General features: G+C 39.1%; 1 protein-coding gene across 1 annotated transcript in view; it reads left to right on the top strand.

The window, feature by feature from the left end:
• LOC137169129 (protein unc-13 homolog B-like) overlaps window positions 1–15,530 on the top strand; it is a 202,162-nt gene that overhangs the window by 150,945 nt on the left and 35,687 nt on the right. Inside the window, exons 22-28 of the mRNA XM_067572132.1 lie at window positions 4,373–4,441; window positions 4,912–5,001; window positions 5,370–5,510; window positions 7,636–7,868; window positions 8,954–9,039; window positions 11,381–11,507; window positions 11,977–12,073. Coding sequence (XP_067428233.1) covers window positions 4,373–4,441; window positions 4,912–5,001; window positions 5,370–5,510; window positions 7,636–7,868; window positions 8,954–9,039; window positions 11,381–11,507; window positions 11,977–12,073 — 843 coding nt within the window. The remainder of the gene's footprint in view (window positions 1–4,372; window positions 4,442–4,911; window positions 5,002–5,369; window positions 5,511–7,635; window positions 7,869–8,953; window positions 9,040–11,380; window positions 11,508–11,976; window positions 12,074–15,530) is intronic.

The following is a 15,530-nucleotide window of genomic DNA, read 5'->3' as shown; positions in this document are numbered from 1 at the left end:
ATGTAGTTTTGTTGGACTAACGACCAACTATCACTACAATAACTTATTGTTCTAACTGAGCCACGGGGTATGACGGGTACAGTATGACAAAATCAAATAAGTACCAACAAACAGACATGATGTTCGCCCACTGATCAAGTAATGTCATACAAGATTTGGCTGACAGCAGGCAGGACAAGAGCAAAAACAAGAAAAGGAGGACAAAAAGGCAATAAAACAATGATAATATATTACAAAAACTGCTCTCACCAATAATAACTGAATGATTTTGGTGTATTTAAGCCCCTCAAAAAAACATGAAAAGCCCTATCATTGGTTTATTTAATGGTGATGAACACTGAGTGACAACAAAGAAAATCCCACCAAGAAAAATGTACATGATCGCTCGCTTTAATGCAAAAAAAGGTTTAAGCTTGAATTAATTTCCATTATCCCCTTCAGGCTACTTTACTTAATTGTTAGGTGTAGCCTTCGGGTTTAAACTATAAATTATTACCAATTAGAGAAGAAATATATATCACGCATCTGATGAATTGGGACATACTGTAAGCCAAATGGTTTAATGATCGCATAAATGGTGTCACAGCAGTAGAGGACAGGAAGTTCATGAACTCTAGGATGAGAATCACTGGCAGTAGATCTAAAGGGAGTAACCTGCCCCTCAGTATGTGGATGAGCAGGAAACAAGGGGAGTGAAACCAATTACAGATATAATTCATATAGTTGCATGTGAGAGGATGAGCTGACGCTGTGTACGTGTGTGTTTGTGTGTGTGTGTGTGTGTGTGTGTGTGTGTGCATGCTGGTATGTGTGTGTGTGTGGTGAGGACACGGATGGCCTTGCTGCAGGGAAGGACTATTTGACAATGTGTTATGTTTTAAAGGTCATAAATGGGGTTTTATTCTTGTCTCAAGCTTTTTAGGTCAGAGGTGTGTATGTGTGTGTGTGTGTGTGTGTGTGTGTATTTCCTGGATTTACGACCTTGTGAGTGAGGAAGGTTTTTTAAATTGAGTCAAATAATATATGTATCCTTGAGATCTAAAAAAAAGTGTTGAATGCATTTTCTTTTAATGAAGCCCAATTTTAGAAACCTGCGTTGTTTACATCCATATGTCGTCACTAGCAGTCTTCTTCTTCTCTGCGTTTTGTGCATTGCTGCGTTTCTCTGTGTATTACTGCCAACAAGACAAAGAAATTTAGGGCACACTCCATAACACTACTAGAGGTCTAAAACTCCTAAGGATACCTTTAAGGTTAAGACTTGGTTTTAGAGTTCAGGTTCAGGCTCAAGGTTTATGTTGAAAGATGAGGTTGGTGATATTCTTATTGCTAACACATCCCATAAAGAGATCAAACCAACGAGGCAGTACCCGTCTCTAAGTGCTTTATGACCTCCCTGCCTTGTCTGTAGCACTCAGCCTTAAGCACATTTGTTCCTACTAAAACAGAATAAAATTTGCAGCGATCAGATCCACTGGATCGATATCGTTACTATGAAGTGGTTCAGGTATTGACTAGATGTAATCGATCCACATTAAATACAATTTCTTTGTCAATATTATTACCAAAATGCGTTTCCACTGTCAGTTACTTTCATCAATTCATCACAGTAAGCAGCCAACTCAGTTCCAAGCACCACAGCAGTCCCTCATGTTACCTTACAGTACATAAAAATTATGGTTTATAGAATTGGGAAATATAGAGGACTAGTATCAGGTTGGCTCTCTATCTAAATTGATGTATCTGAATCAGTATTGCAGAGAATAAGTCAGATCTGTACATCCCTTAAAAAAAGGGTCACTAATTGTCTTAAACAGCTGAGCGGCTGAGTATTTACAGCAGCGGGACTGTGTCTGTGGGACCGAGTGAAATAAAAATACAGTGCTCATGTTCATAGTAATGAAGGAACATGTCACCCGGTGCAGCTGTGTGGCTCATTAATGTGTTTTTAATTGTTTTTGCACAACAAAGCTTTGGATACACAGACACTACTTGTTAGTAGGATCAATTCATTGTGGGTTTCAGTCTCCTCAGTAAAGAAATAAACCATATCTCCAGACTTATCCTTAAGATTTGGTCTGTGCTTTTTTGTATTTAGCTGTGTTAGCATTAGGGGATTTTCTCACTTCCACTCATTTTGTCTCATCCAAAAACCAAACTCTTCTCCTTTGTTTCTCCTGACTCAAAAAAAGCCATAACACACACACACACTGTTAGCATTGTTCCTGCCACCATGGGACATCTAGATAGACGTAAGCAAAACCAGAGTTGAAAGAGTCTTTGAAAAGTTGATTAGAATTTGGCAATTCTGAGTCGTCTCTTAGTGCCAGCTAATGTTGGCCACTGCTCGTACTTTCATCCTGAGATAAAAATAAAGGGAAACCCTCTCCAGTGTGCAAACAATGCATGAACTAATTGCAATGCAACCATGATAGGCTACTTTTTTTAGGAAGTGAAAGTTTGCGGACAGATATCCAAGGAAACGTTTGAACTGTTGTACAATTAAATTGCACCGTTTTTGTGGCTCGTTATTGTTGTTATGAATGTTTTTATTGAATTTTTTTTTGCAAACCAGAGAGGAAAATTTTGCCAATTTCTCGTCAGCCTAGAAACCAAGCTCCTCTTTCTTCCTCCCCCATGTTCTTTCTGTCAGACAAAACTCATTTTAGGCACCGTGTCGTGACTCCCACCGCTCCAGAATATTCTCTCTCTCTCTATCTCGCTTAATTTCAGTTTGCTTTATTGGCATGTTGTAAAAAACATATGGGGGGAAAATAGTGGATAAATCAAAAAGTAAGCAGTGCCTATCTCATCCTGTGTACGTGTCGTCATGTCTTCCAGCAAGACACTGAACCTCAAATTGCTCCGGATGAGCAGGTCGTAGATATTAGTGTGTAAGTCACAGCGCAAGTCATGCACAAAAGCAGCTGCCAAATGCATGTAAGGTGTTCAAAATGACACAGGTAGGAGGGCAGCAAACACGCCTTGAGTAACTACTCTGTTAAAAATGCAACATAGGGAGAGCCACTCGTGTACAGTATCTGTTTGCAGCACAATCAAACAGAATTTATCATGTCACGTTTCAGTAAAGGAGACAACAAGGTGATACTGAACTCATTATTGTCTTCTTCATTATGTGAAATGCACACATGTTCTGGCCTTTTTTTTTGTCCATATTATATCCAGAACCTACATACATCAGTTCCTGGAATCCCTTGCACATGGGTACGCAATTTTAAACAAGTCAATCAGTTTTTACTTATATAGCCCAATATTACAAATCACACATTTGCCTCTAAGGGGCTTTACTATCTGTACAGGCGCTATCCTTAGACCCTCTATTCAAATAAGGAAAAACTCCCCTAAATAAAACCCTTTAACAGGGAAAAATTGGAAGATAACTCAAGAAGTGCAGCACAGGAGGGATCCCTCTTCCACAACGGAAAGACATGCAATAGATGTTGTGTTGTTCATTTATACGGAACTGACGAAGAAAGCAAAATTCCATTATTGAAAGAATTATAGATAGATTGATCGGGAGGATGTCGAGCAACTTCCGTTAGCCACCAAACAGATAGGTCCTGAGCCATACAACATCCTCCATCACCATGGAGACCTGGGAAGTGGACAGACACACACACACAGGAGAAAACTCACAGCACACCATTCACACACGTATAAGGAAGAGAGAGAGAGAGACAAGAGGTGAGGCTGTGTCTCCCAGAGGATGAAGATCCGGATCCAAAACATCTGGAAATGAGACACTGATAGCCAAGAAAGAGATAGTGGTCCCAGGACAGCCGGTGGTCCAGTACTTCACTCATCCTGGGATCTTTCCAGAGTGGGAAAGGCGACTTAACCAGAAACAATTAAAACCATTATATAGAATGGCAATTAAAGGTTTTAAATACATTGAATGGCTATTATTGAAGAAATGCTAGCCAATCAAAATAATGTAATAAAATGAATAATGGGAATTAATTAAATTAAATCTTAAGGATCATATCTTTGCATTTAATTTTACACTTTACACATTTTGTGTTGCATTGAAGGTTGTTGTACAGGTTGATAGATCTGTTTGTTGCGTGACAGGAGAACAAAACTCTGTTCCCCCAACATGAAAGGAAAGTTTTTAATCATCAGTCATGTGTCAAAGAGCCTACAAAATATTTTTCAGACTTTTGATGATATTTTTTTCCACTTGGAGTTTGTATTTGCAGAAGGAAATGTGTCTTTGTTTCAACACAGACCAAATCATTTCAGCCTCTCCATCTCCATGTTACACACATTTATCCAGACAGGGACAGATGTTCAGACTCATTCAAACACACGGGAGTCTGAGCGAAATCTCTTTCTTTTCTCTTTCCAACAGAGAGATCGTTTTGTGAAACTCCTGGATCAGCTGCACAACTCCCTGCGGATCGACCTCTCCATGTACAGAGTGAGTCTCTGCTTTCAGCTCCTGTTACTGTTTTCTTCTTTACGTAGAGATCTATGGCTTCGGTCCATGTCTGTCCCCGTTCGCTCTTACAGAAAGGAAATGGTTGGTGAACACTACAAATCAGCTTAGTCCCAAATTGAAAACGTTTGTCTTTTTAGTTTTACCACTCTCCAGCTGTCGTCTGGCTGCTTTATTTCCTGCAATATGTTGCTGATGTTAAAAACACTCTCTGCTCAGACAGAGTTCCTCTAGATAAAGATTAAAAAGACAAACCAGTCAGTAATATAATCAAAGGAAAAAACCCTCAAAAGCCCTTAAATATAATTATTAATTGGTCTAAATAGGGAGATAAAGCATCCAAATACAGGTATCCAAAGAAGAAGATGTTTAATTAGATTGAGGCGGGTTTAACAAGTGTCTGTGTGTGTGTGTGTGTGTGCGTGTGTGTGTGTGTGTGTGTGTGTTCTCAGAACAACTTCCCAGCCAGCGACAAGGCTCGCCTCAGCGACCTCAAGTCAACAGTGGATCTTCTCACCAGTATCACCTTCTTCAGGATGAAGGTAGAAACAAAACAAACCTGGTTTTGTTGACCTCTTAATCATATAATGTTGTAAACTTTAGTTATTGTTTGTTGTAAAACAGAACAAAGTCCTCACATGTACGTATTAACCCTTTGCACCCAATGGACTCTATTTGCATCAATACATCAATACACACATCTTTTAACTCTGTCAAATCTAAACACACAGACGTGATACACATCTTGATACATTTAGTGGGACTTACACCCCTCTGGGCTGTAGATATCTCACACGTGCCAATGTTATCTGATGGATAAACATCCATTAATCTTGCGCATTCACATAATACCATGAATTTCTTTACAAGTAAATCTGACTCGTTATTTTACCTTCCTGGTCTCGTTCAGGTCTTGGAGCTACAGAGTCCTCCGAGAGCAGCCAACGTGGTGCGGGACTGCGTCAAGGCTTGTCTCAACTCCACCTACGAGTACATCTTCAACAACTGTCTGGAGCTTTTCAACCGGCAGTTCCAGCCCGCCGTCCAACCAGTCAGTCGCTAAGCATCAATATGTCATGAATATGAATAAGTGTCAGGAGCTGCTGGTTTTTCCCCGTTCTGTAATCCCATTTTAAATTTTTCTTTAAACAATATCCTCAATATTACTGAACATAGAAACACTGGACTCTCCTGGATAATGAAATGTACCTTATAGGGATCAGTTTTAATTATTTCAACTTAGTTTCTGACAAATTATGTTTCATCTATGATTTTGGCATGGCGGACGGCTCAAAATACTACAAAACCCATGAGTGTTGGCCGCAGTTGCTATGGAGATGGAGCCAGTCAGAGGCGAGAATCAGAGTGGTAGTGAATTAAAAACACTTTGTTGTTGTGGTTGAGCACAAAACACAACACCATAGTTTTAGTTTTTTTTAGAATTGATTTAAGCTGCAGCGATGTAACGGGACAGAGTGCACAGTAAACTCGGCAGCTACACATTTCTCTGTTTTTGTGTCTTCAGGTTATGCTAACCCATTGTTGCTAACTTTGGAGCTAACCCCCTTTACTTTTCCAGCATTTGGGGAAACAACAGACGTGACTTTTTAGCATTTATTAACTGACACACTGTAGTCTGTACTGTACTGACAACTTACTACTAACCTTTTCCTCTGCTCCGCTCCCATCTACTGTCACTTCTCTGTCCCTCGCTCTTTCCCACTGGCTAGCAAACACACTCCTTAACGGAGCCACGCTACCAGTGGTTTCCCAGGCAACGACACAGAGGTTGACTCACGTACCGGAACAGCGCTGCACAGAGACTCCCAAACGCTATCGATTTCCATTAAAAAGTATTTATTTGGCCTGGCGGGGGTTCTCGTTGTGTCATTATGGAGAAACACAGATTCAGTAAACGTTCAGTAAACGTTGAGTACAGTTAGACCTAGCAGTCTCCGTTAGGTTGGGCGAGTTCAAAGTTGAACTAGGTAGTTGAATTAGGTAATTTGTTAGTCTGTCCCTCCCGCTGCAGGAAATAATGGATTAATCCTGGAGAGTTATTGATGTCGCACTTTTCTCCTTATGAAAGTAACACGGAGATTATTCGACCAATGAGAATTTAGTCGGACGAGAGCATATCAACCAACTAATCGACCAGTCGACCAGCAGACTACAGCCCTAGTTTTCTGTTTTCTCAACGTCGTAATCTTTAGCTTCCATCTGCCATTAGCGGCGCACATCAGAGAATTTTAAACTGTGATTGGATGGTTCTTGCCGAAATGCACCTTGATGGTCGTAGTTACATGTAGCTCAAAATTTTTATGTACACAGGCTTTTCGACTTTTTATCAGACAATCAGATATTTTCTAACGCAGTTGTTCGTCTTCTCTACTGATGATTTAAGAGCTCCAACTGTGAGTCACATAACGTTGTCTGTGGGATTTTTATCCCCCCCCCCAACTCTATAGACACTCACTTACTTGCTACTCACATGAGTATCACAAATAATGGGAGATTCAGAAACCTAAATTAGTGTTATGGGTCCATTAAAGACACTAAACACTTTCAGTTCCTTTTATGAGTGGCTTTTAAATGTCTGTTGTTGTTTGTCAAAGCCCTTTAGAGTGAATAAATGAATTTCTTTTAAAAAGCTCCTCTCCCTGCAGTTGTTCATATTAATCTCAATACATACAGCACATGCTGGCGAAGCCTTAATTGATGCACTAATGAACTCAGTCTCCATCAGCAGAAGAATTATTTCCAGAACATTGAGTGTTTCTAACTCTGCCCAGAAAGATTCATGTCTGAATGTGTCTAAACTCATTAAAACCATCCGTGTTTGGTATAAATTAACAATACTTTGCATGGTAATTGAGAAAAGTCTGCTTTTCTGCTTTATGGAGTGTGCAGAACCTTATCACATAAACATGGAGGGAGACTTTTGAAAGTGAAACTCCTCAGTAAACTGGATGAATAACAGTAATTATTGCTATAAATTATTCACTGTTGAAATCACAACTAAAGCTGAGCTGAGCACCAGAACTTCTTTTGTATCATTTCTTGCAAGACTTATGATTTTGCATTTAACTATTCATATTATACTGCAGGTGTACAAAACTCTAAATCATCTTGTCAAATCACCAAATTCTTTCTCTTTTCGTCTTTGTTCCTCGCAGCCCGAGCCAGAGAAGAAAAAGAAGAAGAAAGAAAAAGCAGAGGGAGAGGAAGGGGATGATGAAGAAGAGTCTGAGGAAGAGGAAGAGGAAGAGGAGGAGAAGAAGGAGGAGAGCCAGCCGCCGGAGGAGCAGGGTCCTAGCATTCAGAATCTGGACTTTTGGCCCAAACTCATCACGCTCATCGTCTCCATCATCGAGGAAGACAAGAACTCCTACACGTCCATCATCAACCAGTCAGTGCTGACTTCTGTTCTGTGTCATTTACCTGTTATTGGGTATATTGTAGAGTTAAGGGTGAAAAAAAATGTGTTAAGCTACATGCATCCGTGATACTTTTCCTCAAATATCTATGTACACTTACTCACACCATGTTTTCTTTACTCTGAATCACAACAGCAGTGTCCCATCGCCACTTACAAGCAGTACATGTTGAAATCTTTTGATAGACTTTGACCTACTTTAGTGTAAATACGGTAGGTAATCAGAGACAGAAGTACAAATCTGGGCCGTGGCCACTGCTGCTGTTTATTTTTGGCTGATTTTACACGCACATTCATATATTTTTGCAGGTTTTGGGTAACAAAAAATACACAAAAAGGACAAAAGCGTACCTGAACAGCGCTAAATTGCTCCCAAATCTTTAATTCAACATGGACATGACAACATTTCAACCATCTTCTTCAGGTTGCATCGTGGTTTAAATGTTGTCATGTTTACAATTTTGGATGCATTTTTGGTTGTTTTTAAACTTTTAAAAGATGTTATTTAATGTTTTTTTAAGTGGGGATTTTTTGGATTTTGTGACAGAAAATACAGTAAATTGCTGGTAGTTATTTAAACATGTTGCTTTAGCTACAAGTGATTTCAGTCCTTTAATGACACTGCTGCTGTAAACACAGATTCTGATTTTAATTAGTGTTAATTATCTGTGTGTGTTTGTGTTTGTGTCTTTTGTGCTTGAATGCATGCATATTAAGAAGAATATGCCATATAGAGCTGCAACAATTAGTCTCTTAGCAGCTCTATATTGTTGCAGATTAGTTGATCAACAAGAAATTAGTCTGCAACGTTTTTTGGTTCTGGTTAAAATGTGAGGATTTGGTGGTTTTCTTTGTCTTATATGATAGTAAACTGAATGTCTTTGGGTTTTGGACTTTTGGTTGCACAAAACAAGACAGTTGAAGACATCAACTTTGGCTTTAGGGAAATTATAAAGAGTGTTATTCCACTATTTTCTCACATTTTACACACAAAACAATGACATACACACACACTAGCATAGTCCCTCACTTTGTGTCTCTGTGTGATCCTCCTTCAGGTTTCCACAGGAACTCAATGTGGGTAAAGTCAGCGCTGAGGTCATGTGGATGCTGTTCGCTCAGGACATGAAATATGCCCTGGAGGGTAAGACTGTGTACAGTATTTTGGTTTGTGTGGGTGTGAGAGAGAGAGACAACTCCGCTAGTTCATCCCCTCTACTGTACATTCACACTTTCTTTTCCTCAATCCATCAACTCTCCTTTTCTTTGCCATCATCTCTCTTCCAGTTTTGGATAAAATTGACCACTACCGCTGGAACAACGGTGAGGTTATAGTCATACATACTGTAGCTGATAGCAAGATACAGTCAGAAGAGCCAGTACTGGGGACATCTTTTCTATACTGGATCAGAAATAAGAGAGTCAAAGTTCAAGAGTCAAAGCTATAACTTTTATAGACCCAACCTGGAAAAACAGGCATATTTATTGAGCCCAGAAACTACATTTTGGTCCAAATTATTCTGATTCAAGTGTAAATTTAAGTGAAAGGTGTCTGTGTCTCAGCAAATACCCATAAGGTTGTCAAGGTTTTTCTCTTCATACCTCTGAGCTTCCCTGTACAACCACAGCCATGTAACTGTCTGTTGGCATCTGGAAAAATGGGATTTAATGTCTTGTTCAAAGGCACTTTTGGCAGCAGGTATCAATGGAGAGCAGACATGTGTGTTCTCAATCTGTATTCAAATTTAAAGCCAGTTAGTTAAGTTAACACTGTTAAACATAGTCATTATGATTCCTGCTCGAAACTTTCTGTGACAAACTGTTTTTTTTTCCTTTTCTTTGTAACTTGGTTTGTAATGAGTCCCCCACATTATAACTATATGCACTCATTATACTCTGGTACGTTCAAAAAGCACAAGCTGAAGACCTCAGAAGACTTTGATATCTTGAGAATCTCTCTTATTTGAAATCTGCTTAGCGCCTCAATGTTCTGGCTTTTGACTGTGTCTCATGTTAGAACTGTAGAAAACTGTGGAAACTAGTATCCTGAAACACTGTCTAGCACACTGAGGTCTGTATATAATTCAGCTGTAGAAATAGATTTTAGATTCAGTTGTAGTGAAAATGTCAAGTCTCTCCTTAGAGCGCAACACTTAAACCCGTAGAGATGCTGAGTTTTTTTTTTAGCTGAGTCACCACTTTATCTAAAAACTCCAGATACTCAGTGTTTTTCCAAGATGCTTTGACTGACAAGTCTTTTACTGTAGGGGACCCATTTCAAGACTTTTTTTCTACATTTCATATTTTATTTGTGTTCCCACATCACTTTTTTCCAGCTCTGTCTCCATTCTAATCTCATTCATTGCTTTCTCTGTTGTGTCCGAACTCTCATTGTTTGTGTTGTAGCTCCCACCACCTTCCGCATTCGCAGAATAGACTTCTATGCTGGTAAGACGTGTGTGTATAAGTGTGTATGATTGTGTGTGTTTATCATTATTTACTTACTGGATGTTGGGATTTGATTTTAAAAAAAAAAAAAGCATCTCGTGCATCATCTCATTTATACTGTTTAAGATATATTGAACAGATAGTTGAACTTTTAAAACCTTTACTGACTTTCCTTCTCTGCCATTTTTCCATGAAACAGGATTATTCCAGTATCATATTTATATATTTTGTTGCAACTAATACCTCAGTGCTGTATTGTTTAATCCTTTCACTCCTTATTACTGTTTGTAATGTTGGAGTCATCTCATAATTGGAGCCCAAAATGAAATCAGAGGGGACTTGATATTGGTCTCCTCGCTCGCACGTCTTCATTTATTTGTTCCTTTCTCTCGGGTTCATGTGACACAGACAACACTGATTGGATTTTGATGAAACTCGGACTGAAGAATCTCTCACTCCTTTTTGTTAAAGCGTTTTCAAAATTACAACCGGCCCAAGCAGGTCACTGAATATGCTTTGAAATATTATTGTCCCGCGCAGTTAATTTAAAGGGACAGACGACAGATTGATGTTTGTTTATCTGTTTATTTCTCCCTTCGTCTGTAAACCTTGACGTCTTAGGTAACCCCCAACTAGAAAGTAATTAAAACCTGAAGAAGAATGATGCATCTCAACCATCAATATGTGAGAAACCTCTGATCAGAGTTTGAAAGAAAGACTGAAAATTATTAATCTAACAGACCACTGCAACAGGGAGGCATTCTGTTTGTTTGTTTGTTTGTTTGTATGATTTTGTAGGCTGGTACATGTTCACAGTTATCTCAGTTATTCAAATACCAGCCCAGTGCTTTACATGAAAAATATAAAACATGCATGAGTACATGCTGTAGGAACATGCTCATAAAATTGCACATCAGCATGATTAAAGATCTGCACTACAGGACCGAAAACCTGTAAAACTGCTGCAACATACCTCAATAGATAAACGTTGTATGTAATTATGTTTGTGTGTTTTGTGTGTGTCGGATGTTTCACAGAACACGAGAAGCATAGACTCTGTAAGACTGCAGATTACATGAACCTGCACTTCAAGGTCAAGTGGCTTTACAACGAGTATGTTAAGGACCTGCCTGCCTTCGCAGACACTGTGCCCGAGTATCCAGCGTAAGACACACATACACACACACACACACACACACACACACACACACACACACACTTTCACTCATTATCTCGTTCTTTCCTTGTCTCCTCCAGACAAAAGGGAGCTCATCTTGATTCATCATTTCTATTCTTCCCCTGAGTATTGTTGCATACACACTCTTAAGCATTCCTCACTGGTGTAGAGACAAGAAATATGGATGACAGAGTAATGATAATAATATTAATAATACAGTTTTAATTATACAACATCTTCAAAAGTACGTTACAAGGTGTGTTACATGACCAATACTTAAAACTCAACAATGAGCTAATCAAAATAGGCTACAATAAAAGTCACATGGTAAGTTTCCTCATGTTTTGTGTATCGACTTTATGTTTTGCTCGCCCGGCTGACGGAAAGCACAGCCGATTCTTTTGGGGAACGTTATGTGAGGATTTCTTCCTCTCCTGTGTCTTGTTATTCTTCCAGGTGGTTCCTCCAGTTCGTTCTTGCCTGGCTGGTCGAGAACGAGGAGGTGTCGATGGAGTTCATGCATGGAGCGCTGGAGAGAGACAAGAGAGAAGGGGTGAGTCAGAGAGACGTGACATGAAAAGAAAGTCTTCATCTCAACATGCATCTGTCTCTCATTACTAAAGGCTCGGTTGTTTTTGTGGTTTACTGTTTGTTTTTTTTAAATCCTGGGTTTTGTCAATCTTTATTTTGACTATTTAAAAGAAAGGATAAATTAATAAGACAAGACTCAAAGTGAAAATCTAAAGCAGACTGTTTCACAATTTATCAGACGTCTGAACAGTGAAGTGGACCGTTACGCTTTTCCCTCCTGCAGCTCTGACACTGACCTTGTTTTTTTGCAGTGAGCAGCGTCTTGCTTGTTACTTGGCAACACATCACAACTGTCAATCACTTGTGTGCCAGCACTCAATATTATCAACATCACCTATAGTCAGGGAATCAAAAACACACAGTAAACTTACCTATAAACTCAATGAACTTCAAGTCCTCCACAAATGTTTCTTCAGTTGAAATGGGCTTCTTTTCAAAAACTGGGGTATAATTTGGTGAAAATGTGTAAATTGTAGAGAAGACTCGAGAACTCCATCCATATACAAGTACACAGTAGGGTTGAAATTGCATTTTTCTGAGGATAATGGTGCTACATTAAACATTTAAGTAATGAAACACGATGTAAGCTGCTAAGACAGTGCAAAGAGTCAGTGCAAGAATGTAAAATGTAAACATTGCAGATATTTTGGCACCAATGCAAAGGCCTGGGATAATTTGTTGTGTTGTTCATTTGGTGGGAAGCTGGTGAGGGATTACATCCTCATTGTTGCACTGGTTACTCTTGCTGTTTGGTCGAGGCGGTTGGATATAAACATGTAGACTATAAGGAACCTCTGTGAACATTACACCCTATTGGTAAAGCCATGTGTATGTGTCCATGTATATTACAGGCTCCATATTGCCTTGGGAGGTAACTGTTGGAGTGTTATGCCCTTCGAATCATTTAACAGGATGTCAGTCACTGTACAGCCTACTCATCTTTGCCAATTTGGCCAATCATCTCTTTTTAAGGGATGATTACAAGTCTCCCTCACTGCTGTTTGGAAGAAAAGTTTCAATTTCTTATTTCCTCTGAACAGATAACTGGCCTCTCCAGACACCAGAATTTAATCAAGGAAAACAGGAACAATTTGCAGCGTTCTCAATTAGTGAAGATGAGACATTATGTTTGTGATCTAAGCTAATGTGCCGGATGTATTACTACACAAATCTTACATAAATTGGATAAATTCATATTCACCTTATTTCAATTTGCAATCACTCAAGAACTGGGACTTGGGTCACAGTGCTCTCAACAAGGAGGAAATTAGAGCACGGATATGAGAAGTGACTCATATCCTAAAAATACAGACAATATATAGATATGAAACCTCCTAGATATTTGAATTCAAATGCAAAATCACATAAAGGCAATTTCGTTATTACCAGTAAACACTGCTGAAAAATGTAAGAATGTAATACTTGAAAAACTGATATAACTTGTATATTTCTACATAAAACAGACAAAGTTTTTCCCTGAACATTTTTGCAGCTTCCAACAGCTGAAAGGACAGAAAAATCAGATATTTCTGAGTTATTTATAAGGTTGAGAAGGAGCCAAAGCAGTGGAGAGAACGTGCATTTCTACAAAACTGACATCCACAACAGAGTAAATGACAGCTTCAGTCTCATGACCTCTTGTTCACAGACTCCTTGAAGGATGCTTCAACTCATTCAAGTGTAGCAGAGTTCTGCTTTTGGTCAGCGAGTCCCAGAATGATGGACAAGTGTTGTCTCACCACCTACTGTTGAGTCCCAAAGCTATACTTAATCTTCAGGGACCTGTTATGTCCTCTGTTGTTCCTCTAAGAGTTTTTTGAGAGTCGAGTTAAGCCTGCGGAAAAGACTTGTGGTCAGGGCTGGTAAGGCACAGAGCACTTTGACTATTTTGAGGCACTCTACATATATTATTTGTTAGTATTTCCACCTTTATTGGCCATTACAGACCTTCTACTTTTATTGTACATTGCCTGAACAGCTGCATTAATTCTCCATCACTAAGGCTGCTTTCACTCTGGCTGTGCCCCACTGATGTAAGAGCAGAGAATAACATTCAAGCTGAACGTGATGCCACACAGTTGTATTGATTTATTGCTAAGTGTTCGGGGTGCTCAGTGCGTCATGGTCCGTTTCACGTGTGCTCACATGGCCTGTCGTTTTCACTTTGTATGCCAAAAGAGGTTCAAACATCATTTTATTGGCAAGCGTTCAAGTAATAAACTTACTATGAAAACGTACCACCAATCAGAGCAACAGTTAACAAATGTAAAGCAGCCCAGCAGGGTTTGAACGATGGGAAACAATCAAACCAGTGAGTGTGGGATATGAAATATGGAGGGTCGTGAACCCCTGAAGTAACAATTAGAACTATCTGAAAATCTCAAAATCAAAGTTTTGGTGGGTCTCAGAAAATAAGTTAATTATCTTCTATTTATCTGAATAGCTAATATAGGCTAATTAATACACTCTAACTCTGCAGTTCTGCTTCTCATCCTCATATTTTTGAAAAGCCTTATTTAGGTCTTTGCCTATGAAAGAAATCTGTCCTTATTTATCTAAGTGAAAAGACATGAAACTAACCAAGCTAAACTTGGAATCTTTTGGAAAATTTCTTCAATGTGAGAAAAGCAGACAAAGTCAGTTACTGGTCGGTTTCAGTGTTGAACTTCATGGGTGCAGCAGGAGTACATGGAGGCATCTTTAAACTTAACATTTCATATTTTAACTGCATATTGGATGAATAATTGGGTGTTGTTGATTGTACACTCCCTAATTGTGAGTACTTTGCACACTGAATCAAACCCAGTTTTAGACTCAAACAAATAAAAAATAATCTTTAATTATCGGACACCAATAGTTCTGATTTCCTAGAAAGAATACAGGGAGGATGAATGTGTTAAGGATCTCTTCATGCTGTCAGAAAAATATTATTTTACTCCTTCTTTACTCTCTTAAATACCTTGATGTTTTATCTCATGGGAGGTTACGAGGAGTCCATTAGAGACAGCTTTTATTGAAAAACTGTTAAGTGCTCATCAGCCCCCTTTGCCTTTTAAAGAAGCAGTTATGGATCCATATACTGTAGGGTTGTAAGTTTAAGAGAGACAGATTATACAATAGCGGGACTAGTCCACATGGGAAATATGTTCTCTTAACTACCACAAACTACCACACCAACCCCTGGGCCCCATTTACATTTGCACCATTTAGCTGATTAAGGAGGAACATATGATTAGTGCAACAGCGCAATAAGCCTTCTATTCCCAGACCAGCAGCGTTTCAAGTGAAAGATAATGATGGTGGTGGTCAGAGCGCTCTGAAATCTGTGCTGTAGCCGTGGAGTAATTACACAAGAGCAAGTGGTACAGTGGTTAGCAACAGAAATAAGAAAAGGTATGAGTTATTATTTGATTACAGGA

Source organism: Thunnus thynnus, chromosome 2 (genome assembly GCF_963924715.1).
Source record: "Thunnus thynnus chromosome 2, fThuThy2.1, whole genome shotgun sequence".
Lineage (NCBI taxonomy): Eukaryota > Metazoa > Chordata > Actinopteri > Scombriformes > Scombridae > Thunnus > Thunnus thynnus.
This window is presented reverse-complemented; position numbering and strand designations above follow the sequence as displayed.